The sequence below is a fragment of the Tenrec ecaudatus genome, chromosome 9 (genome assembly GCF_050624435.1).
Source record: "Tenrec ecaudatus isolate mTenEca1 chromosome 9, mTenEca1.hap1, whole genome shotgun sequence".
NCBI classification, from domain to species: Eukaryota; Metazoa; Chordata; class Mammalia; order Afrosoricida; family Tenrecidae; genus Tenrec; species Tenrec ecaudatus.
Genome location: NC_134538.1, coordinates 70,345,548 through 70,371,932, shown reverse-complemented (window position 1 = coordinate 70,371,932; position 26,385 = coordinate 70,345,548). Strand labels below are relative to the sequence as shown.

Here is a 26,385-nt window from a genome sequence, read left to right as displayed (position 1 = left end):
TTTTTAAATACATAAAATTATGACTAGTCTTTCTGCAGCAACAGGGCAGAAATCCTAATGTGATCATTTTAGTGATTCGAAGCATAAAGGGAAAAAAAGAAAGAAAAGGGAAATATATTATGAAAGAGCCATTAAAAGAACATTAAAAAAACAGAAATATAAATCACTCACTCAACTTATCTAGATGCACAGTCCTATCTAACTACCAAATCAGTCAGAAAAATCGGATTTTAAGCTGAGGCGACAGAAGCACTGAAGTGTCAATGTCGTGTGAGCATATAGGCTTACCAAGGCTTCATGATCTTCTGCAGCTTTTGGTATCGTCTGTAAAAGATTACAAAAAAAAGTCATGTGAGGAGCATGTTTAAAAATAAGATTTTTTTAAAAACTCAATGTGATCCATATCTTGCTGTTCCACGTGGCTATCAAGTTAGCTCTAGCTCCTGGTGACAGTAAGTACTTGTGCCATCATCTTGACCATCAGTATGTCGAAACATACTTAGCTACCATGAAGTAGGAAAATGTGTCCCCTTTAGAAAGGATCCAAATAGAGCAGAGGTTGTACACTGGTGCAGATAGGAGCTGGAGGCACAGGGAATCCAGGGCAGATGATCCCTTCAGGACCAGGGGTGTGAGTGGCCATACTGGGAGGGAAGAGGGAGAGGGGGTTGGAAAGAGGGAACTGATTACAAGGATCTACATGTGACCTCCTCCCTGGGGGATGGACAAAAGAAAAGGGGGTGAAGGGAGACGTCAGACAGGGCAAGATATGACAAAATAATAATTTCTAAATTATCAAGGGCTCATGAGGGAGGGGGGAGCGAGCAGGGAGGGGAAAAAAGAGGACCTGATGCAAAGGGCTTAAGTGGAGAGCAAATGCTTTGAAAATGATGAGGGCAAAGAATGTACAGGTGTGCTTTACACAATTGATGTATGTATGGATTGTGATAAGAGTTGTATGAGCCCCTAAGAAAATAGTTTTAAAATAAAATAAAATAAAAATGATTCAAAGTAAGAATTTCATGTTCCTTATAATGCAAAACAAACATTAAAAAAATTAGGCCACAGTCACCAACCCATTGTATTTCCTTATGACTGGCGTGGGCCTATGAGGCCTGGTGCTGTAGTGATTCCGCAGTGGGCTGCTAACTGCAAGGTCAGCGGTTCGAAATCACCAGTTGCTCCCCGGGCTTTCTGCTCCTGTAAAGACTTCCATCTCAGAAACCCCCAGGGGCAGTTCTACCTGTCATGAAGGGTGTGGTCCTTATGCGTGAGAATCAATTCGATGGCAGGGAGTTGGGTCCCTTTTTAGGAGCAGGTGTGTGCTCCATGGGGCAAAATGTCTACAGAGAAGTATGGAATTATTTTCTTTTTTTTTTTTAAAGCCAAAAAAGTACTACACCAGTTTTTCTTAAATACATATATACCAATGAACAAATACCTGGTTATCCTTCTTTGGTGAAATGGCCACTATATATGTTAGGTAGCCGGCCCAGGGACCAGGGTGTCTACTGGGCATGCTCCAAATTCAGGCTCTGAGTCAGGAAGGGGCAGTACACCTGGGTGGGTCCCAATCTAGGCCAGGGGAGCTTCATTCAGCCAATGAGGTCAACCAGCACTGTTGGCCACGCATCCCAGTGGAAGGCCCCCCAAAAGCCTGAACTTGGAGACCCCATTTTCCTGCTGCTCATCTGTGGCCGGACAGCCGGGCCACGGTCTCTCTGTGTTCTCAGCCACATGTGGGTGTGCAGTGCCCTGAGTGTGCTGTGTTCAGTTACTGTAACCTCCAAACCACTTCCATCCTTTATAAAAACCTACTTGGATCACAAATCAGGCTTTGGCGAGAATTCTCGTGGGAAGCCAAGGACTGAGGCATTTCTCACCTGAAAACTTAACAATTCTACTTTCTCTTAAGGTTCTTCTGTTTGAAGACACAGGGCACATTCCAATACTCTTGAACATCAAGGCCTGCCCCTAGGATGGCAGCCTGGTACAGTGCAAGGATATCTGTTGGCAAGAACTAACAATTCTGCTTCTCAAAACCTGGTTTTAAGAAGTTAAAGAATCCAGTGTTTCTGCTCAAACCCCTTGCCATTCTTCAAATTTACCAAACTCTCCGATTTTAAGGATATTATTCCTCCTAAGTGTATACTTTGACCTTCTTTATCCAAAACCCCAAACCAAACCCACTACACACAGGTCAATCCTGACTTCTGTCCTTTCTGTTAGCGTTAGCAGCCCAGTATGTCAATGGAGCTCCTTCCAGCACAAGCAGCTCTGGATAAATTCATGGCTGAGTCACAGTAGTGCTTATGTCTCAACTTTTGTGGCCCTGCTTTGGCTTCAGAAGAAGCCTGGGCAGGAGCAAGAATTTTTGCTGCCATCATCCCTTAGGTTTCCCATATTGAATAAGCTCTTTCTCTATGCCCCTTTCTTTAAAACAAAACAAAACAAAACACGTTTATATTTGAAGAAGCCAGCAAAAGGAAATTCCCCTGGAGAGGCTCAAGTTTCAGAATGGCCATCTACCTCTACCCAAAGCCAGGCATTCTTCTCCACTGTAGAAGAGAATCCCTGTGACCCCTTCTCGTTTCCATCAGCCTGTGTTTGACAATGATGCTCACACAAAGGAAATGAGGCTGCAAGGGGGCAGATCCCACTTGAGGAATTTTCTGCCACATAACTCCTTACAAAGCCCAAGAAGGTTGGCCTCTTGGGCCCTTGTGATGCAAATTTGTAGCAGGGCCCCAGAGGGCTGTGACATTTGGTTTCAGTTGGGCTCCCTGTCCCCCCACCCCCACCCCAAACTATGCAGAGGGCATGACCTAGGAAAGTGGGCCAAAAGAAGAGCAAATGGGAAGACCAGACAGCCTTCACAGTTGGAGCTGTCTCTGCAAAGACCCCATGGAGCTGCTTCATTCAGCTTCTGTGGGAGAGCTGCTACGCCCCCACTCAGGCCCCACAGGGGTGACATTCAGGCCACATGGGGCAGTCTGGCTCAGCTGCCAGGGAAGGAGTCTCATAATCAATGCTGCCTGGCCTGCGCTCAGCTGTTTGGCCAACACCTTTCAGAACAGGCTTATAAGGGACACTGAGTTCTCAGTCAGAGGTGATCAAACATTTATTTTCTGTGCCCATAGAGGTTAACACAGTTACTTCCAAAATATAAATCCATCTTTGATGAGAATAGGAAAATACCAGAAAAGGCCACAGATCCTTGAGAGCCTGCATTCATTTCTTTGTTTTTTCCCAAGTTCCCTCACGTGTCTCACCCACTTTCAGGAAGATTGTTCATCATTCAAGTAATATATACTCCTAAAAATGAATAAATCTTGAAAATCCATCCTCAGATTTTAGGCTGGCATCTGTTTCTAGTCCCACTCTAAGAACAATTAGTTCTGATGTTAAGACCCTACTCAACGTCGCTCTCATGAAGAGATCACTGCAGATGCCGACGCTATAGCAACGCGTGATGAAGAAACCAGGTAGTGCCAGGATGCCGGAAAGAAAAGTGTCTGGAGGCTTACAGGTTTGTGTTAAGAGAAGCAGCCATCTAAGTGAGGCATCAACTAAGTCCACATGGAAGAAGCACACAGTCTGTGTGATCCAAGGTCTCTAAATAGTAAAATCCAATCTGAAAGAGGGGATGTTTTTATTTATTTGTTTGCTTGCTTCTTATTTGAGTTTTGTATGATTTTCTATAGGATGGGTAAATCTGTGGAGACAGTAATTGGATTCATAGCTACCTAGAAGCATGGCACGGAAGAATGGAGGGAAATGGGGAGCTAACAATGCTGAGTAGAAGAAACTGATTGTAAAATTGATTATGGCGACGATCACACAGCTCTTCTTAATATGATTAAAAGGTTAAATTGTATGACAGGTGAAGTATATACCAATAAATCAATTTTTTAAAATCCATTCACAAGTGGGGGTGGTGGGCAACCTCAAAGCCAAGACATTTGGGGTGCTTAATTCAAGTTACACCTCAATTTTCACAATAGCTAAATGCCACAGCTCTGCTCACACCAGGAGAAAAAGATTAAATATTTTATGTAAAACAGTTCTTCTGTTCATGTAACAATGATACAAGCTATTACACACATACACATGTACCAACACATACACAGTAACTATACAAACCTAATCCAGTGCCACCAAATTGATTGCAACTCATAGCAACCCCACAAGGCAGAGTAAAACTGCACCCTAAACTTGCTGAGGCTGCTCTCTCACTGGAAGACAGTCTCATTTTTCTCCTGAGGAGTGGCTTGTGGGTTTGAACAAGCAACCCTGCAATTAGCAACCTGATTCATGTAAGCTGCCGTGCCATCAGGCTCCTTATAACTATACCAAACCAAAACACCTAATGCATTGCCATCGAGTTGATTCCAACTTACAGGGAAGGAGCCCCAATGGCACAGTGGGTTAAGTGTTGAGCTGTTCATCATGTAGTCAGTGGTTAGAAGCCACAAGCCTCTTCTCAGAAGAGAGGCGAGACTGTGGAGTATGAGGCAATCTGTCCTGAGATGCAGCCTTGGACAGACAGCCGCGGGAGCAGGTGCACTCTGCCTTATAGAGTCGATATGAGTGTAACTACGCAGAGGCTTCAAAAAGTTCATGGGGCAAAAATTCCATTAGCTTTCCATCTCACTTTTCCATGAGCTTTCTGAAGTGCCCTCACAGGTGCAAGATCAATCAATGCTTCACCTTTGTAGTACATTATGCCTAAGAGGGCTCATAAGGAGCCCTGGCAGCATAGTGGTTTCAGGCTGGGCAGCTACCTGCAAACGCTCAGCAGCTGCAAACCCTCAGCCGCTCCGCGGAAGAAAGAGGAGGCTTTCTACTCCCATCGCTTTCAAACTCCCTCACTGCTGACTCACAGAACCCTATAGGACAGGGTACAGCAGTTCCTGTGAATTTCCAGGGCTGTCACTCCTACAGAGCAGGAAGCCCTTCGTTCTATAGGAGTGGTTACCCAACCAAGGAGTTCCAGTATTGCAATTCCACAGGGGCAGTTCCAGCTTGTCCTTTGGGGCCTCCACGAGTCAGAATCCACTCAAAGACAGTGAGCTGTTCTTGGTTTTGTTTGCTAGTTAAGTAGAGTGGGTATAATAAATTAATTGATGATCTTGTTTCTTTTTGACGGTGTTGCATCCTGTCAGAGAGAATTACGGGGCTCCATTCCCTGCTCCTAATACAGAAAAGTTTTGGAAAATAGACTCAACGAATTAAGTCAAGCAGCACTTGAACATTCCCAAATTGTTATAGCTCTTCAAATACCTCACTGCTGTGTTCACAGGAAACCTAAGGACATTGAACCAATAAGTACCAAGATGTCCAATATGCACCAAGGTCTTGGGACAGAAACACACTTCTGGGAACATTTCTGAAAAGCATCAAACCCATGACCACCAAGTGGATTCCAACTCACAGCAGCCTGCTAGGGCAGCGCAGAGCTGCTCCACAGGGCTTCTGAGGCTGCCAATCATTCCGTAGCAGACTCCCATAAGCATTCTTCCCAAAGGTGTCTGGTGAATTCACACCACCACAGACTTCCAGATCCAATGTTAACCCACTCCAATGGTTCCCCGCTCCAGTGTTAACCCACTGCTCCAATGTTAAACTACTGCACCACCCAGCTCCAATGTTAACCCACTCCAATGTTTGGTTCCCAGCTCCAATGTTAACCCACTGCACCACCTGACCTCCTTCCTGGACACATAACCCAAACCCACGGCCAAAAATCAAGTCTGACACTTAGCGATGCTCCACAGGGTTTCTGAGACTCTACATCTTGATGAGAGCTAACAGCCTCATCTTTCTCCACAAGAGGGAGTAACTTAAGGTTTGAACCACCAACCTCATGGTTAGCTGCACAATGTTAATCTTATAGGGCCACTGGGGTTCCTTCCCAGACAATAATCGGAACCCTCTGCCATCAAGCAGATTCCAATGCAGTGAGAGGGCTTCTGAGGCTGTACATCTTGATGGAAGCAAAACGCCTTGGGTTTCTCCTGGGGAGCGGCTAGTAGGTTTGAACTGCCAGCCTTCTGGTTAGCAGCTCAAGAGGTACCATTGTGCCACCAAAACCAAAAACCAGGCTCACTGTCATCGGGCTGATGCCAACTCAGAGTGGCCCTCTAGGGCAGGAGAGAACTGCTCCTGTGAGTTTCTGAGACCGTCATTCTTTATAGGAGTAGAAAGCCTTGTCTTTCTCCTTTGGCGCATCTGGCGGGTTTGAACTGCTGACCTTGCAGTTAGCAGCCCAATGGTAACTACCATACCACCACAGCTCCTGTTATGTCACCCATGGAACACAAATTGGGACATTTCAGCAGGTGGTTGGGCTAGCTCACAATCTGAAACAACGTTAAGATGTGTACATCCTCTGAATCAGGAACTGCTTCCCAACATAATATAAAATCTCCTCAAAGATTTTGCTAAAGGAAAAGATGACCCACGAATGTTCACAGTGGGGGGGCGGGGAGTGGGCAGAAATAATATGCCCAAGAGGTGGTTACTGAACTATAGTATCTCACATGCTTAACTTATTTATGACTGTCCTGTTTCTCATTTGAACTTTACCAAAACCCTAAAAATAAAACACTATGCAGGTAACGAAAATGATTGGCAGAATAATATTGAACGTCATGGAACTGTGGGGAGGTATAAAAAGCAGGTTATAAAGGGCATAATTACAATTCAACTTCCACTGTGGGATTAAAATGGCTTTTATTTTCTTGTTCCCTCCTGTTTACATATTCTTTGTTAATAACTGTAAACAATAATAAATGTGATTGTTTGGGGGTTTGTCTTTCATTTTAGGGGAGAAAGTCCATTCCCCAGAGTCTGTGACTACGTGCATTGCCATGTCCCCGCTCGTGGCTGCGCTGCACAGGGCGGTGCTGTCGCTTACTCATGTTCCAACCACGTCATTTCCTGTCTCGTGGCCAAGGGCGAAGGGAACTCTACGGATCCCAGCCTTTCATTCTTAGAAAAGGTCACAGGCCCCAGTGATGACTGACGGTTGAACAATGATAGGATACACGGGGAAACGACAGCAGGCTCCGTGCACACAAACATGGGTGGCAAAGACGGCGTTTGATACACAATCCAAAGGGGAGCTGTATTGTTACTGGTCTAGCCTTACAGGCCCCAGTTCTGCATTTTTTCAAATAAAACTGCCCTTTCTGAAAAGTCTGCCCATACCCTTTCTTTGCCTTTTTTCCTAAACAATGTACATTTCTTACGAAGCCATATGGGATTCCGTTCCCTTCGTGACCTGGGGAGCATGCTTCCCACGTTTTAATGTGCATTCTCACCTACACACCAAGCAGACAGTGTTCCACAAAGTTCCACAAAGATAGGAAATGAAATGCTGGCCTTGAAAAGATAGAAAAAAGGGGACAGAAAATGAAGTGTCATTGCCACCCTTCCTCACAGCTCATTGGCTGCTGATTTGCCCACAACCGCTCATTGGTCCCCTGTAGGAAGAGGACCTGACAAGTTCAACCCTGGGTAGCTCCATGCAGGCCGGCAATCTTTGAGTGTCATCAAAACTCAGGGTAAAGAAAACCATGCTAGGCTCTGAAAATTGTCTGTGGGTCCTATTCGGAGCATCCTTCACCTGCCCCAGCTGGAAGCCAGCCACGGGCTCATGATTAAACGCCTCTCAAATTGCAGGGACTATTTTATTTGTGTGGTTTCTCTTCCAGCGGTTTCCTGCTAATTAATTAAAGACAGCCTCTAAGTTTAATCTGGGAGCCAGGTTTTCACACAAGGGAAATAACTTCCCGGAGGGAGGGGGAAAAGAGGAGCTGATACCAAGGGCTCAAATAGAAAGCAAATGTGTTGAGAATGATGATGGCAACAAATGTACAAATGCGCTGGACACAATGGATGGATGGATTGTTACACAAGCTGTAAGAGTCTCCAATAAAATTATATATATACACACACACACACACCCCTTCCCTTTTCTTTTTTTTAATAAATCATTTTATTGGGGCTCATGCAACTCTTATCACAATCCATACCATACATACATCAATTGAGTAACGCACCCTTATACATTCGTTGCCCTCATCATTCTCAAGATTCGCCTTCCACTTGGGTTCCTGGAATCAGCTCATTTTCCTTTTCCCCTCCCCCTTTTCTTTTTTTTTAACCTGAGCAAAAGATTGGGAGAATCGTGGCGGCCCCAATGGGAACCATGTTGGGGGAGTTGTAGGGCCCGACAGGAGGCGATGTCCCTGCAGCCTGTAACTGCAAGAATAGTATGTCTTTGAACTTGTGTAAAATGGTACGGGAGACAGCAAAGATACAGAGAGACACTATTCCTGCATTGACACGTGTGATGGAAAATGCATGGCAGACCTCTCCCGGACACTGGTCTTGCTTTCTGTTTCTTCAGCTGCACAGAGATCGGGATAGCTTACTCATGAGAAACAGTGAAACTGATCATGAGCACGACACCCGGCTTAAAAAAAAAGTCAATCTTTGCTTTGGTTCACACCAAATACATTCAGTTTTGAAATTTTCTGGTGTAAGGACATCAGCAGCATCGAGGCCGAATCTCGACGCTAGATGGGCACTTCTTAACGCTAGTCTCAGGATAAGTAATTGTTTTGCTTTGTTGTTGTTGTTGTTTTTAAGAGAGTGGGTAGTTCTATGGGCCAAGAAGGAGTTCTGGGGACATAAGGATTAGGAATTGGGCTGTTCACCAAAAGGTCAGCAGTTCAAGCACCTGAGTCATTCTCTAGAAGACGGGAGAGGCTTTCTGACCCTGTGGGCATCTACAGCCTCAGGAATCCCATAGAGAAGTGTGGTAATCCAGTGGGTTACTCACTGGGTTGTTAGTCACAGGTCAGCAGTTCAAAACAAACAGTCAACCCTCGGGAGAAAGATGAGGCTTTCAACTCCCTTTCGAGTTACAGCCGCCCAAACCCACAGGGACAGTCCTCCCCTGTCCTACAAGGTCAGTGTGAGTCGGAATCCAAGTGAATGCTTGATTCTTTTCCAAGTGAATGTTTTTTTGGATGAGTCAAAATAGACACCCCGGTGGTGTTAGTGGAGTACGCACGGGGCTGCCAACTGCGATGTCAACCGTTTGACACCAGCAGCTGCTCTGAGGGATGCAGGTGAGGCTTTCTACTCCCATCAAGAGTCGCAGGCCTGGAAACCCACAGGTCAGCTCTTCTCTGTCTATGAGTCAACATTGACCCGATGGCAGTGAGTCTGGCTTGTTTCGAGTTATGAGTCAGGATAGACTCAATGGTGCGGGTGCTTTACTGGTCAGGAAAGTCCACGGGGACACACACAATGAACATTCGCAACCACAAGTCTAGCGCCTCAGACGTGAAGTGCCTGCCTCTTCAGAGCTCAGCCTTCGAACACCCAAAGGAGCACAGAGCTACTGTGATACACATGGCGTTGCCGTGAGTCAGGGAGTGCTACTGTGATACACATGGCGTTGCCGTGAGTCAGGGTCGTTATGAGTCCAGATCCACTGGACGGCAACTGTGTTCTTTAATAAGTCAAGATGAACTATACAATACGGTGACAGCACTAAGGAGAAAAAGAAGGGTGTGGACCAGGCAAATACTTTTCAGTTTCTATTCCTTTTTTTTTTTTTAAACCAAAGTGGTATATCTTTTTAATGGGAAGCTAAACCACTAAAGCTAATGGCTTGCATGTCCCCCACTATCAAACTATAGAGCTGCCAGCCTCTGCAGGTCCCGAAGCTGTACCAGAAAAACAAAACACAAACTCACTGCCATCGAGTTAATGCTCACTCACGGTGACCCTATAGGACAGGGTAGAACTGCCCCTGTGAGTTAACGAGACTGTGACTCTTGATGTGAGTAGAAAGTCCCATCATTCTCCTTCAGAACAGCTGCTGGTTTCAAACTTCGGACCTTGCAGTTAGCAGCCCGACTCCTAACCACTATGCCACCAAGGCTCTTTGAAGCTCCCCAACAGCCCTATATCCAGGGAGAGCATCACACAGGTGTATCTTCTCCCATCTCCCACTCAGGGAAATATTTACATAGGAGCCTTCTGAATATTCATAACCTCAAGCCTCCTTCCTCTCCCTGTCACCCCAAAACAAAACAAAACAAAAAGTAAGAATCTTCAAAGCTTTGGTGGACTGTCTCTGGCAGAGACAGCCCCATCAATCGATTACATCACAATTAGCTGTAGTGCATGGCCCCTGAGATACATAAACCAATGGCTGGAACTTAGATAAATCAATATACCTAGTGACTGTCACAGAAGTGGATGCTCCCCATTGGATGCTCCCCAGCAGAAATGGGGTGGGAGGGAAGGGGGGCTGGCTCAGTGGGTAAGTGTGCACTGATGGCACACATCTACCATGCTTGGCAGAGGCAACGGTGGTCGGCTGTTTGCCTTCTCTCTGGAAGACCAAAGGCACTTCATGTTGATTCAGCACTATCGCTCAGCAGAGGCGCGCGTGTTGCTGTGATGATGGACAAGTGTCAGAGCAGCGTTCAGACTAAGAGGGATGCAGAAGAACAACCTGGAGATCTGAAAGCCATCAAAGAAGACCCATCATGGGGAGGATGCAAGCCTGGGCAGCATTCTGTGCCCTCGTGTGCGTGGCTGCCATCAGTCAACTGGCCATCATGGTCACCACGTCAGCCAACAACCATCATGGGTGGCAAGTACATGAAGTAATTCCAAGGAAGCAGTGAAAGAAGTGTTCATCGTTACAAACCCATGCCCTCCACAGCTGACTAGGAACAAGAAAAGAGGGGCCTGACTGACTCCATACTAAATTTCAGACTACAGTTTCTGTCACAGACAGGCCTTTCCCCTTCCTGTTTCCTTTGCTGCACCTCTTGGACTCATTTGTATTCAGATTCCCCCTTATATCAACTACTTTAGATTCTGATGCTCAGTCTCTACTGCTTCCTCCTCTCCCCTGCACCTCCATCCCCTGCCTGGCCTGGGCATTTGAGTCACCATAGATTCATGGTTGAGTCCTACTCCAAGTTATGTTTTCCAAAAACTGGAGGGCAAAGTTTTAATTATCATTCAGGGGTAAAAACCAAACATACAATCCCAACAACAATGAAAGGCGCCGTGGTGGTCTGATGGGTTACACACTGGGCTGCTAACCACAAGGCCAACAGTTTGAAACCACTAGCTGCTCAACGAGAGAAAGCAGAGGCTTTCTACTCCTGTAAAGAGTTACTGTGGCAGAAATCCACAAGGGCAGTCTACTCTGCCTATTGAGTCCCTGTGAGTTGGAATTGACTTAATGGCAATGAGTTTGGTTTGGAGTGTTTATCAATGAGATTGATCCTTTCCAGAGTATCCAAGCCTGCACTCCAGTCTCCCTGGATTGCATTGTTTCTGTGTTGCTTTTTCTTACTACTAGAGATTTCCCCTGTCTGTCTGGGAAGCAAGGTAGGCCCCAAACATTCCTTGTAAGGCAAATGTCCCTGCGGTTATAAAACCTTCTCTCTTTGAATGAGAAAACAAGAATCTTTAGCGAGTGCCAGTGGCAGAGGCCAATGCCAAGTGTAGGAGGAGGTAAGAAGGAAGGAAGGAAGGAAGGAAGGAAGGAAGGAAGGAAGGGAGGGAGTGGGCTGAGAGAGGTCTCCAACATGTATAGTCATCAGTTCATTCTTTGTTATCTCCAGGTCCTGGAGAGAGATTTAAATGACCCAGGATTAAACTCTGAATCCCAATGACTGCTCTTTTCTAACAAATACTCACCCTTAACAGTGATTGTTTTAGCATATTGACACACAGATATGCATTACTTAATGCCCATTTGGACAATTTCCATTACATATATGTGTCCAGAGGAGCCCTGGTGTCGTAGCGGTTACTCATTGGACTGTGATTCTCAAGGTCCACAGTTCTAAACCACCAGCAGCTCCTCAGGGGAAAGACACGTCTTTCTACTCCCATGTACAGTGTCAGTCTCAGAAACTCAAAGGGATGTTCTACCCTGCCCTACAGAGTCACTATGAGTCACCATCAACTTGATGGCAGTGAGTTTCTTTCTTTATTTTTTTATATGTGCCTACAAGGTTATTTCCCATAAGGTTATTATTTTTCTTCTTTTCTTTTAAAGGGAAAATATCTCTCTCTATATTTATGTTTTTCTCATGTTTTTTTAAAGACCGCAAACACACGCCCATGTAGCACTGGATCATGGGTGGGCTACAGGCAGCTGAGGCCGAGGATTCAGTTCTGGGCTCAGGCTCTTAGGTAGTAATGTGAGTTTTAGGGTCCAGACGGCTACAGCTCCTCAGCGGGGTGGGACAGTGGACAGAGCTGGACAAGCTCGGCTCTCCCTCACTCAGCACCGCTGCCACCTCACAGTCTCTGCGCATTCCTTCAAGCTCCGCTCACAGCAGTGATGAGGAGGACAGTTAAGAGGACTCCTGTCGGCTTCTAATACAGTGCTCACGCAGGCCCAACGCACAGATTGTCCTCTTTCACAGAACACAGCATGGCGTGACGCAATGCTTAGATGGATGAGCCACAGATCCAGCCACTGAAAACTGGCAATTGAATGCCACTCACTTACTCCCTGGGCCTGTGGGGCCTGATTGCAGCCAGAGCACTTTATTCCCAATGACCACCCCTCTGTCAGCGGATGCTGTGGGTTGCCAGGGTGCTGGACAGGTTTCAGGAGCGTTTCTAGTGTAAGGCCATCTCGGAGAGGGCCGGGGGAGAAAACTTTGAAAATCTCCCACGGGCATCCCTGGGGGTCATTAGGGTCCAATCCAGTAGATGGATTCAACTGGGTGGCAGAATGAGTACCTAACTTTCTTTGGGGGGAGTTCAGCCAACCGGTTTTTAAAATGGCACTTTTATTCAGGGTTCCCTCTCCGGTCAACAGCTGGGCAGCTGCCCAATGTGGAAATCATAAATTTACACCCCTTACTCTTTTTTTTAACATTAATCTGTGTAACAGTGTTATTCTCGTACAATGTTGAAACCACACAGCCACCTTTTAACATATTGTGTTTTTTTAAAAATCTATTTTAAATGGTCATTATAGCAGGGAAAAGGTTGTTACATTATTGAATCCCACCACTGGTCCAGTTCCATTGTTGATGAGGTCACCATGCGGCTATCAGTCCACGTCTAACACTAATAGAGGTCATAGTCTATTAGTCTCTGTATAACACTGGCCATTAGGGAGGGAGAGGTTCATGCGAACCCTGCCCTGGCATTCAGCAGCGTGGGAAGTTCTTGCTGGACACACTTCAAAGCCAGATACGGCTAGTGCCTGACACCTCCAATCTACACCAGGAGCACCCTGGCCCCTGAAGAGTAGGGCAGCTCCCCAGGGAGCAATGTTCATCTCTGTCTGTCCAAGATCAAACTAACACTCCCCTTTCACGCGCCACTTCCATGGCCACGGCAAAGCCCAGGGAGAGCTCCTTGCGCCATCCTCTAGGATCCTAGACGTCAGTAGTTTGGGAATTGGCTCCTAAACCCGATGTGATTCCGATGGTGCAATTGTTGTTATTAGTTGCCATGGAGTCCGTTTCAGCTCGGGGAGGCCTGGTGTGCAACAGAAGGAAAGGAAAGCCATCCCATTCCGTGTCCTCTCCAGGACTGGGCACTGCTTAAGCCTTCTGTTGTAACTGCTTCATAAACTGAATTCCTACCAATGTAGGGGACCATAGGCTTATGCTCTGTTTGAGGTAAGAGTGCTAGTAGTGTTGTGGGTTTACTGTTGGGCTGCTAATCCGAAGGTCAGCAGTTCTAACCCACCAGCCACTCCGCCAGGGAAAGATCAGAGAGCCTATTTCTGTGAAAATATATAGCCTTGAACCCCCTAGGGAGCAGTGCGACTGTGTCCTGCAGGGAATCTGGGTGTCAGAATGGACTTGATGGCAATATTTTATTTGTTTTGTTTCACTGACAATATTTTGTTTGGATCCATAACATTTCCATTGGCTAATTTCCAGAAGTAGATGGTCAGGCTTTGCTCCTATTCTCTCTTAGGCTGGAACTGGGGTGGGGAACATCTGAAACCGGGATTGTATAAGGGCTTCGAAGTCATCGATAGCAGCTATCATCCATCACACGCTTCACTAAAGAGACACGGATCTAGACGTCACACTAAAGGTGAGTTAATTAAATCTGTAACCATATACAACATGCTAAGTTTTAAGGTGGTACTTTGGTATGGCTGTGGAACGATATTCTAACTATCCAATGGTCACTTGTTAGGAAAAGGTTCCCTCCCTTAGTCTAGAACCTCTACCAAAAACTATCTATCACAGGTAACCCTGCTGGTGTTTGAAATACCGGTGGAATACCTTCTGGCATTAGAGCCAAGTATAGACCACAACAGCCTGACAAACTGACCAACCAGCCCCCACAGGGCCTTATCTTTCCCTGAACCCCATTGCCCCATGGGCCAGTTCTTCTGTTCTAGGCCATCCAATCTCTCTTCAATCCAGACAGTTAAAAAATATGATTTTCAAAAGCTTTCACATAATAAACTTACACTACATCCCTATCATAGTCTCCAAAAGTTCTGGATGACACACATCCTATCGTTTTTTCATTTTCTTTTTAAAATTATTTTATTGGAGGCTTGCACAACTCTTATCACAATCGATACATCCATCCATCGTGTCAAGCACATTTGCTGCCATCATCATTCTCAAAACATTCTCTTTCTACTTCACACATCCTAACTTTTTGCATTTTTCCACTTTCCAGACTTTTGCACATAGATACAATAAAAAATGGTTTTAGTTTTAAAAAATTATGGATACATACTTAATCATTGAAATGTTCATTAAAATTACATCAAGAGATCCTAATAAAATGATTAAAATAATATTAATAAATAAAATTTTAAAATTGCTTCAGGAGAAATCATTTTAATCTAGTCTAATACCTTGAGACATAAGTTGGGTATCCCATTGTTGCTTCCTTTTTTTTTTTCAGTAAGTCAGGGAAGAAACATTCCCTGGGAAGAAAAATTTCTTGGGAATGAGCAAGGGAAATGAGAGAGCAAATGTTGTAGAACTATAATCTCAGCATTGGGAAGGCTCTTATAAATTATAATCTAATGTTTCCTTTACTCATAAATCAGAGCAATTGGGTAAATTGTGAATATTTCTCAATATTCAAATATTGGCCGGCGGGTGGAGGCAGGGGGATGGGGTGTAGAGTCACTTAAATTTTAAACTCATCACCCAGGTAGTGTCTTAGAAACCAGGTTTTCTTGACCCAGCATGCTTACTAGTTTCTTGAACTAGGGACTGGAATAAAAGGAGGGTAGCCGGGCTGTACAGAGCTAGTCCGAATAGGACCAATTCAGGAGTGTGGATAAAGTCACTTACTCAGTGCCACTTTCAACCATAAGGGTGAGGAGAGAGATGCCATCTAGATTGATAAACTCCTGGGCGAACGTGACGTCCCGGGAGAGACTGGCCAGGTCTTTCAGGGCTTCCAGCTTGGCGTCCATACTCGAGGACTGGATCCGTTCATGCAGCTGCTGGGCATTCTGAGCCTCAGGGGACAAAGACAAAGGGAAGAGTGTTCACACTGGGAACCACAAGGACAGCAAAATGGAAGTTCCACTGAGAAACAGTGACATACACACACACACACACACCCCAAGGTACAAAGACCGCAGAAATTCAGGCAGGTGGGCACCACCGTGGCAGGTTTCCCAAGCACGCCGACTTTGCCTTCAGCACGAAGAACACCGGCTGTGTTCCAGTAACAGGCCCCAAAACCCTATCCTAGGAGGAGGGAGCCTTCCACTCCTGTAAGGGCTACGGTTCTGACCACCCCCAGAGGCAGTTCTGCTCCGTTCTATGGGTCACCAGGAGCTGAAATCGACTTGATGGCATGAGCTGTTGATTTTTCTGTTTGTTTGCAATGCAATCCTTTCAAGGAAAAGCAAGAGCAAATAAACAGTCAAGACCTCCAGACTGAACAGAGTGTGGTGGGAAAAAAATAATTCATATATAAAGCAGCTGCCATCACGTCAATTCCGACTCTTTGCGACGCTGTGTCTATGTCACAGTAGAACCGTGCCCCACAAAGGTTTCATGACTGGCCTCTCAGAAGCCGATTGTCAGCCTTTCTGTCAAGGTCCCTACGGGGAAGGGCGGAAGGGCAACCTTTTAGTTCGTAGTGAAGCACTTCATCATTTTCATCACCCATGAATGGCCAGTGTGGCAGACAGGCTGTTTGCCCTTTAAGTAAAGTGATTGTCTGGAAGTGACAAAAAGCTATTTGCTCAGTGAAGCAATGCACTTGTACAGCATACTCACCTGTTCAGGCAATAGTCAGTAATAACTGTCTACCCACACCCCTCCGAAGCTTTACTGACACCCAAATAATCTTTCCATGTTCTGGAAATCTCATACCACGGCCCCTAGTGCTTGCATAGCTCAATTTCATACAAGAGACTGTTCACACGCTTTGGGTTCGGCAACAATTTGAAGCAAAAGAAGCTGGGCACCCAATTAAGACAGAACCCAATGATTGTAGTAGTTAGGTGCCAACAAATCATTCCTGACTCACAGTGATCGCTGTGCAGTTGAAACAAACACTGCCCAGCCCTGGACCATCCTCACAATCGTTCCTTTGTTTGAGCCATTGTTGCAGCCACTGGGTCAATCTTGTCGAAGCCCTTCCTCTTTCCCGCTGCCCCTCCACTTTTTACAGCATGATGTCCTGCTCCAGGGACTGGTCTCTCCGGGAACATGTCGAAAGCACTTGAGATTAAGCATCGCCAGCCTTACCAGGAAGAAGCATGCTGGCCGCCCTTGCTCAAGACGGAGTAGTTTATTCATCTGGCAGTTCCTGGTGCCCTGCACATTCTTCGCCAGAACCATAATTTATTGCATCAGTTCTTCTTTGGTCTTTCTTCGTAAACGTTCATTTTTCATATGTATATGACACATGAATACCAGGGCTTGGGTCAGGCACACCTTAGTCCTCAAAGCAGCATCCTTGCTCTTCAATATTCTGAAGACGTCTTGCGCATAAGATTTACCCAATGCAATGTGTCATTTGATCTCTTGACGGTTGCTTCCGTGAGCAGTGATTGTGGATTAGAGCAAGACAGCATCCTGGGCAACTTCCGTTCGAAGACATCTTGGCGTGGTGCGAATACACCACATAGAGAGAAATGAAGCATAATGTACTGAAGGAGTTGGACCTCTCTGCTTTTCATTTGAGACAGGCAGTGAGGGCAAAGGTCGTCCTTTCCACTTAGATTCTTATGTAACTGCTACTGCAGTTATTATTCCATGCAAACCGCAAGGGTGGATCTACTCTATCATACCCATGTTCTCCCTCTTACGTGATTCTCTGACTTTGAAAATGTGTGATATTGCAGACAAATGAGGGAGAGGGCACTGTGGCCTCAGCATTGATGTCTCTCTTCTGAACAGAAACCAGGGAACTGCTTAGCCCAAAGCCCACAGCCACCGAGTTGATTCCGATCCATAGCCACTCTATATAGGGTTTCTGAAGCCTTATATTTATTTCTCTCATGAAGTAGCTGGTGGGTTTGAACCATCAACCCTGCTATTAGTAGTATGAGACCTAACCAACAACAACCATCAGGGCTCCTTTGAGAAGTGTGTGACTCATCAAATTTGAAGAGCCCCATCTGAGTCTTAACAGTGTTAAGATCACAGAATGGAAGCAGCGAATCTGCCAGATACTGAGAACAAATGACTCCACTTGAGGGGCCCTGTGGTCAGGCCACAGGTCCTTCCTTTTCTTCTATTTTTTTTCACTCCCTCCTCCCTTCTTTCTTTGAGTTTTCACTGCCCCTGCAAGAAGGGTGCTTAAAATGGGAAACTGGTCAACCCTTCAGGGACCAGGAAAGGGTTAGAACCCAAGGCTCCATGACTTGGCCACAGGTCTACCATTTAACTGGAGTCAACAAATGCAAATAAATGGTTAACATGAGTGGCCGCTAATTGAAAGGTTAGAGTCTCATGCTCATCCAGGTACTTCAGAAGAAAGGCTTGGTCATTTACTTAAACAAACAAACTAAAAGCAGGCCCTAAGGACGGGCCCTAAAAGCCTGATGAAGCTCAGGAGTCCTCCTCCAACATGCACGGGTCACCAGGAGTGAGAAGACACGGCAAGGCCATTTCAACTACCATTTAGATAAAACCCAAAAGGGACACTGTGGACAGGAAATTAGAAAGGGGGAGTAGAAGGAAAAGGAGGCGAACTAGAAGCCCCTCCACCTCCAACTGCTCCACAGATTCCCGCCGGAACAAATCTCTCCCAAACAGAATGTCTGTTCTTTGGAAAGGGAAGAGGGGTAAACTGCCAAATGAGAATCCCGTTTATAAAATCATTCCAAGATGCACTACACGCCAACAGCTTCATATGGATACACAGAGTGGTCACGGGCGATTTAACCCAAGGCAATCCCGTTGGATTCCCTGAAGGAAAAAACAAAACACCTTTCCCTAAAAAGACGACTTGCATTTATTATACTGATCATCATACTAAAGAATTCTCAAAGATTATTTCGTCTTTATCAATGCTAATGATCAGTTTTCAGTGGTGTCAATTCTCTCAACAGCAGCAGCTCTGACTTACCTATCACATTTTATGAGCCAGACCCCATTCTATACAACCTTCACGAAGTATTTAACTTCATTTTCACAATCATCTTATCCGATAGCTCCCTGCCATTGAGTTGATCCCGGCTCATATCAACGCTGTAGGGCAGAGGAGAACTGTAGCTCGGGGTTTCGAAAGCTGTAAATCTTGGTGGAAGCAGAATCCGTCATCTTTCGCCCATGGATCTAGCATGATCTTGCAGTGAGCAACCCACTCCTAGCTCCTCGATCTCATCCGTTAGGTATTTTTCTCTGCATTTTACAAAGGAAACAAGCACTCAAACCCGGATCATTTAAGAAACTTCAAAATGTCATCCAACTTCTCCATCGGGGTGCTAAGATCCAACTTGCACTGTTGGGCTCTGGCCAGCAGGCTCTAAAGCAGTTTCTAAATCTCAAATACTGGCATGAATCAGAATCACAAGAACACGTCAACCCCCTCTCCCCACAGCCCCCACCCTTGAGGATGTGCAGGGCCAAGCACTGTTTCACGCTGTGGTACATAGTATGCCTACAACCCTGAAGGGGCTCAATGGCTCCTAACAACAGGCTTGGGTGGTGAACATGCACAGCTGCTAACCCACAGGTTGGTGGTTCCAGTCCACCTAAAGGTACCTGGCAATCGAATTAAGAAACAAAACACAACAAAATCAGCCACTGAAGAACATAAGGAGCACAGATACAGTGGCATGAATAGGGGTAGCTCAACAGCAGCTAGTACTAGTGTATAAAGGTCTGAGGCAGCTCCCAGGTTCCCCCAATGGCACTGGAAAAACCGCTGCCCTAACCTGCTGAGGAGCCTGCATCTTGCTGAGGGGATGGGATGTATGGTCACACTCAGCTAGTCATAATTGTCTCTGTTGTCCTCCAACCACTGCCTTATCTTCCCCAACTAGGACACAATAAGCCTCTCCTCTGTTCCCTGGGGCCAAAAGCAACCCTGCCTGCCCTTCCAGTGTCCTCGTCAGGAGGAAACTTTGCTAAGAACATGCAAAACCAGGACGTCAATAATGGAAAGGGTAGGTATATGGAATATGGTCCACATCGTGTCCATGGCTGTGTTTGTGGTCTTAACAAATCTAAAAGGAAATACCTAGACAAAACCATTGTATAATAATGGCAAGTGAAGACAGACAATAGCCAGTCAAAAAGGACAATCGTCCAACGGAAAGAAATGAGACTAAACAGTGTCTCTAAAGTAGATGGAAGTGACACTGTTTCGAAACAGGAGTTTGTTGCTGTAATTTTAATAATGGCATGCCAGTGCAAGGTGTCCTATACCGAATCTCCAGAGTTATAAAGAAGACCAGAATCATCGAAGATAACCCACATGCAGACAGACAGGAAAACGCCAGCATGTGAAGATTATCTACAAGGCAAAAAAATACCAAGGAATCCGTGAATACCCAACAACAAAACCTTGATTTAGACCATATATTCCCAAACTTTATTGGACCTACCACCTCCTTTTCAGGGGGAAAATAATAATTATACACAGAGACACACACATATATGCATGTGATTAGTATTATTTGGTCTTTGAGTTTCCAAGACAGTCACAAATCAGCACAGGAAAGCAATGCCCTGCATCGGGGTCCCAGTCACAGGGGCTCCTCCAAACTGTGTCAACGGCAGCACTCATGGTCCACACAGGCGGCTGGATGGAAAGTTCCTAGGGAACCATTCTCTGCACTCCTGCACGCAACCCAGCATCTGAAAACGTGTATCCTCTGTTCACAGAGCCCTTTTATCCTTCAAGGAAGATAGTGTACATCCATTGGTATTCTCCTCTGAACAGTCAACACAGCATAAAAGGGTAGCCTTCCCACGGGGGCTGCTTTTCGGTCCATGTAAATGCTCTTCTCGCAGCGGCAGTGCTGAGTGCTGTGGGCAGTAGGTGGAACTGACACCATGGGGTGCTTGCAGCTCTCTCACAGGTCTGTCCGCTCAGGGCCCTTAATGAACTTCACTTAACTTCGCTTGGCCTCATTTTCATCACTGAAAACCTGAAGCGCTGGGACTCATCATGGTGGATTCTCTCACGGCAGTCAGTGTATCATATGTGTAGTCTGGGTTGACTAGAGAAACAAAGTCATAGAGACTCATATGTGTATAAAAAAGAGCTTTATCTAAAGAGTGATTGTACATTAAGAAAGCATCCCAGCCTAGTCTAGATCAAGTTCATAAGTCCATATGTCCAGTACCAGTCTGTGAAGACTCACACAGCACATGCAATGATGCCAAGTGCAGGAAGATCACAGGCCAGTGGGTGGAAAGTCTGGTGGATCCAGTGGTGGAGGAAGCACCTAGTGCTGACCAAAAACAGATGCCCATAGATGTGACCTCCAAGCAATACACTTTGTATATCTAACACGTTGGGCGTTTTTCATGCAATATCGGTAGGAGGCAGAACATGTAAAGCTATATAGTTTTGTTTTGTTTAGCTCTTTTTACTAACTTCTAAATACTGTGGATGTAAAACTTATATTAAAAGAATAATGTGAGGATACAACTTTTATAATAAAATATATACATATGTTTTAAAGCAAGACTTCTTTTTCCCCAGAAATGACTCACTGTAGAAGATTTTTCTACATATTCTTCTACTTGGCTGATAGTCAAACAAATTTCTACAGTCATCGTATAGCTAAGCTATATCCCACTCACTATGAAATGCCAAAATCTTCATTCAATGATTCAACAAGTACTCCTGAAAAGTTTGAGTCCAATGCCACTCTAGGCTTGGGAAGGCAACCACAAGGCATTCCACAAAATATTAACAGTTTAGGAATTAAATACTGGTGAGTCCTACAGCCCTGGTGGCATAGTGGGCGACCGTTGAACTGCTAACCACAAGATCAGCAGTTTGAAACCACCAGCTGCGCCACGGGACAAAAATGAGGTTGGCTACTCTTGTGAAGAGTTTCAGCCTCAGAAACCCCCAGGGGCAGTTCTATGCTGCCCTAGGGGCCTGTATGAGTTGACTGACTGTCGCAGTGAGTTTAAGTTTATCGAGGCAGCAAAACTTGAAGTGGGGGTGGTGATAGAGAGTGGTTACTGATTTGTTTGCACTGGGGAGACAACCCTTCTAAGGAAGTGCCATGAATGTAGCTATCTGATGGGAAAGAACGAAGGATCCTGGAATCCGAAGGCTGGGTAATATTCTGGGCAGCAGAAATGGTTATTGTAAAGGTCTTTCACAGAGAACCAGCCTGGCACGGCTGGAAGGGACCCAGGGAAAGGATCTGAGCAAGGAAGAAAGTGGAGAGAGGCAAGAACAGGGGGGCAGACAGGACCGTGGGTCTGGGATGGTCATGAACTCTCAGGGCTGGAGGCTCCAGGGTGTTTCATATGTCTCTTTAGAAGGAAGAACATATGTATCTCAGACACATGGGTGTTCATGAAACAAACATGCCAACTCAGTGCCATCACACTGATTCCGACGCAAAGCTCCCCGACACCAGGTTTCTGCAACTGCCCATTTTTCCTGGAACAGACAGATTCATCTTTGCCCAACCTTGCAGTTAACCTTGCACGCCAACACTTCTTCCACTGTGCCACAAGGGTGCCTTGTGTGGCCAAGAGCATTTTTGCTTATATTTAGACACTGGAATCGGCTAGAATGTCCAATGACAGGGCCAGTGGGTAAATCTGTCATGGTCATCACCACAGGATAAAATGCTCTAGAAAATTACAAATCAGACTTCTGGAGAATGTAAGACAGAGTGGACACATCCCTTTAATGAAAGGGATGAAATATTTAAAGTAACAGCCAGAATGAAAATATACATTATTGCTTGCGGGAGCAAGGACAGACGTATGTAGAGATGTGTGTGTGTGTCCACAAGAATGTAAACCCAAGGACCAGAGGAAAACTGTTTTCAGCATTGTATCTGCAGCCCCTAGAACAGTAGCTGGCATTTATCTGGAATTTCAAGAAGATTTCAGTAAATTATTATCATCATTGGAGTATCTGGCATGTGTGTTAGTCTGGGTGCTTCAAAGAAACACATCCACAGAAACTCATGGAGAAGAGAGCGCTTTATAGAAAGGTTAAGTGCACATCAAGAAAACATCCCAACCCAGTGCTGCCCAAGCCCACAAGTCTAACGTTAACCCATATGTCCAACACCAGTCCACAAAGTCCTCCATCTCACAAAACACACACTCTGATGCCGACTGCAGGAAGAAAGCCAAATCAGTGAACATGTAAGCATCTCAGCACTGGCAGGGGTCCCCACATGGCTGCTTCAGCATCCAGGGCTGCATCAGGGTAGGTCCATGTGGCTTCTCCTCAGGGATGTCTTGCAGAAAGTGAGCCTTGCTAGCTAAAGCAGGGAACTGGCTAAGGCAGCTGCACCCTGGTCCGACCATCAGAAAACAAAAGACCCGAGAACTAGAAAGGTGAGGCTCACGGAGCCATTTATCCCTCTGCCCTTCAATTAACCCCACATGTTTATTGGCCAGGTTGGCACAATAAACTTCCTCCCTCAGCATGCATATATGCATGTGTTCCTTTGTACTTATATAAATATTACCCATCTAAATAAATCTGTTATTATTTGTGAATTAGAATGTTCTCCATTCTTTTCTTTGGAGCAACCTACATTTTTCAAGTTTACCAAAAATGACTGCCATATTTTATATTCAGAAAACAATCAACATTATTAAAAATTAACTAGCCTTAGTTCTGCTATGATTTTGTTTGTTTGTTTGTTTTCCCCAAGCTGTTAGCACAAATAAAAAGACCAGAGTCATGCAGGTGGCTACATCAGATAGTAAGTTAAGTTTTCTGGCATTATCATTAAAAAAAGTAAGATTCACTTTGAGCCAGCTCAAATGTCTGCTGTCTTGGATTGAGCAAGCATTGGGGCCCAGGCAAGCTTTGCTTCTGAAAGCCATGTTTTGGCAACAGCCCGGGATGGGCTAGCAGGGGCACTGGAAAAGGTGGTGGCATATAAAAGCGCTTTGTCACCTAGTGGATTGTGACCCACAGCAACTCCATGTGTGACGGAGTAGAAGGCTTCCCTGGGTCCCCATGGATTGTCTTGATGGAACCGCGTGTGACAGTCTTTTGCCACTGAGGCCCTGGCTGAGTTCAAAATGCCAATCTTGAGATTAGAAGCAGCGTGCAAACCATTGGTGCACCAGGGACCATAGTAGTAGTAAACTGTGGGAGTCACCTAATCTGGGGTCAATTTAAGGATTAAGATTGTAGGGGTGGAGTCTGGGCTGTCAATCTGGAGCTAGCCAATGAGACTTCTGTGTGGGCATGGCCTCCTGAGAATTCTGGGATATCTAGTACTTCCTCCTTGGAGGCGGAAAACACCTTTCTCTGCTACTCCCTGGGACACAATGCAGAAGACAAGCCACATGGACGCAACCAGACCTAGGAAGCTGGAGAAGCCACAGAGAGACCCCTGCCAGTGCTGAGATGCTTACAGTGCCACTGGACCCAAAGACTTTCTACCCACTTGCTTGTGATTGTCCTGCATTTGGCTTCATTGCATGTATTTCATGAGTCTGAAGAGGACTTTATAGATTGATATTGGACATATGGGCTAATATCAGACTTTTGGCCTTGGACTGGACTGGGTTGGGATGTTTGTTCAATGTTCAATTCCTCTTGTATATAAACCTCTCCCTTATATACACATGCATGTCTATTAATTTATTTATCTAGTCTACGCAGAATAACACATATACCAAACTAACTGCCATCCAGTTGATTTTGATTCACAGTAACCTGATAAGACAGACTAGGACGGCCCCGTAGATTTCTGAGATTGTAAATCCTTACAGGAGTAGAAAGTTTCATCTTCCTCCCATGGAACACCAGGTGGTTTCGAACTATTAACCTTGTGGTTAGCAGCCCAACATGTAACCCACTGCACCGCGAAGGCTCCTTACTGCTAGATTAGCTGTCAAGTATTTAGCATCTCTGTTCTCGAGGTCACTAACAAAAACTACCCCAAAGAAACTTCCATTATGATTCCAGGTCTATGATCCTAAATAAGAAATAGTATAAAAACTCCTTATGTTCAAAAGCTCCATGGATATATTCAAATACTTTCTAAGTAGGTTTTCCATGTGCTTCCAAAAGCACTCCTTCCTGGCTTTCCTTCCCGCCTTAAACCTCCTCTATCCCCTGGTTCCCTTCCCCTGGCAATCTAATCTCAAGTTTAATAAGGAAATCAAAGAAATCAGCCAATTTTTCTTTCATCTAATCCCAAGAGCACTAGTTTGCCCCCAGCATCTCTCCCCACATGCTCTGCCTTCCTCTTGATAGCACCGATCGAAAGTGGCCCATTTCTGAGGATCACCAATCCATGCCCTTCAACTCTGGACACCTCCCCCTCACGCCTTCTCGAGTATTCCACTTCAAGAATATCCTCTCATCTTCTGCATCACTGAGTTGTTGCGGCCCTTGGTCATCGTCAGTAGCTCACATCTTTAAGAATAAATAAACAAAATGAGTGTATACCTACTGACGTAATCCCCCTCGTCCAGCTGCTACCTCATTTCACTACTCCCAATCTCAACGAAAGCTCTGTAACGGAGAGTGGTCTGCAACCTCTGCCTCCACTGCACTTCCTTTCTCTCTTCCTCTAGCTCTTCTCTGTGTTCCGTTCCCTCCCTACACTGGGCATATTCTCATGATGTCATCAAAAAGCTCTGTGTGGCAGGACCTGAACTCACTCCCAGTACCTAGCCTTCGTCATCTTCTCAAGTCTTTAACACACCCAAGTATGACCTCCTCCTGGAAACACTGGCTGGGCTCGGTTTCTTGGGGGGGTCCCCCTCTAAATCTGAGCTGAGTGGTCTGTGTGTTCCCGGTGGTGACCTTGGCCACCTAGTTGTGGTGGAGAGACTCCGACTATTGGCGAACCCCAGCATGGCAGTGTGAATCGGCACACAGGGTACTGGAGGCTGCATCCCCCCATAGAAGCGCATCTCTGTATCTTTCCTCCTGGTGCTTCTCGGAGGAATCACACCTCTGGGTTTTGGGTTTAGCAGCTCAGCATGCTAACAGCCTGTATCACTCCTTTATCTGGCGGTGACTGGCAAGGCCAAATCACTCCTGGCTGCCTCCACAAAGACGTGCCCCATTGAGAGCTAAGAGTTCTCTCAGTTCTTCACTTTTCCCTCCCCATAGTTTCTAGTCCAATGAATAGACTGCTTTTTGTCTCACAAACAAACAAAATGAGCCTAGTATTTTCCTTTGAGGCTCACTACACCCAGTCCATCAGAAAGTCGAGGGGACTTGCCCGCCAAAACATATTTTCAAACTTCCACATCCCTTTAATGCAAGGGCTGAAACCACCTTCAACCTTTCCTACGAGTGTGCTCCTGCGGGTGTCAGGCTGGCTGTGCTCCACTGGGTTTTCAACAGGCTGACCTTTCTAAACAGATCTCCAGGTCACACAATTAGCCATCTGTGCTATCCAAGGAAACCAGCTCTCAACCTTCCTGGGCTATTTTAATGACCACCTACCTACCCAGTCCCTCTGCCACCCTCGCAATCTGTTCGTAGGCAGCAGGCGGGCCGATGACGTCAACCTTCTGCCGAAAATTCTCACACAGCAAGAATAACACGTGAAACAGAAACCATTTACAACCATGTTTTTAGTTTCTCAGACCAGCAGAGTAAACCTGACCTAAAACAGTGTTCTTTGTTGGTAAATCATACTGTTAACCTCTGCTAACTTGAATTCACAGAGCTACTGAAATAATACAATCCTCCGTACTGCCAGTGGAA

General features: G+C 45.6%; 1 protein-coding gene across 1 annotated transcript in view; it reads right to left on the bottom strand.

The window, feature by feature from the left end:
• The window catches only part of ELMO1 (engulfment and cell motility 1), a 673,946-nt gene that overhangs the window by 428,098 nt on the left and 219,463 nt on the right, over positions 1–26,385 (bottom strand). Inside the window, exons 6-7 of the mRNA XM_075558190.1 lie at positions 15,360–15,529; positions 289–324 (exon numbers count right to left, since the gene is read on the bottom strand). Of these exons, the coding sequence (XP_075414305.1) occupies positions 289–324; positions 15,360–15,529 (206 nt within the window). The remainder of the gene's footprint in view (positions 1–288; positions 325–15,359; positions 15,530–26,385) is intronic.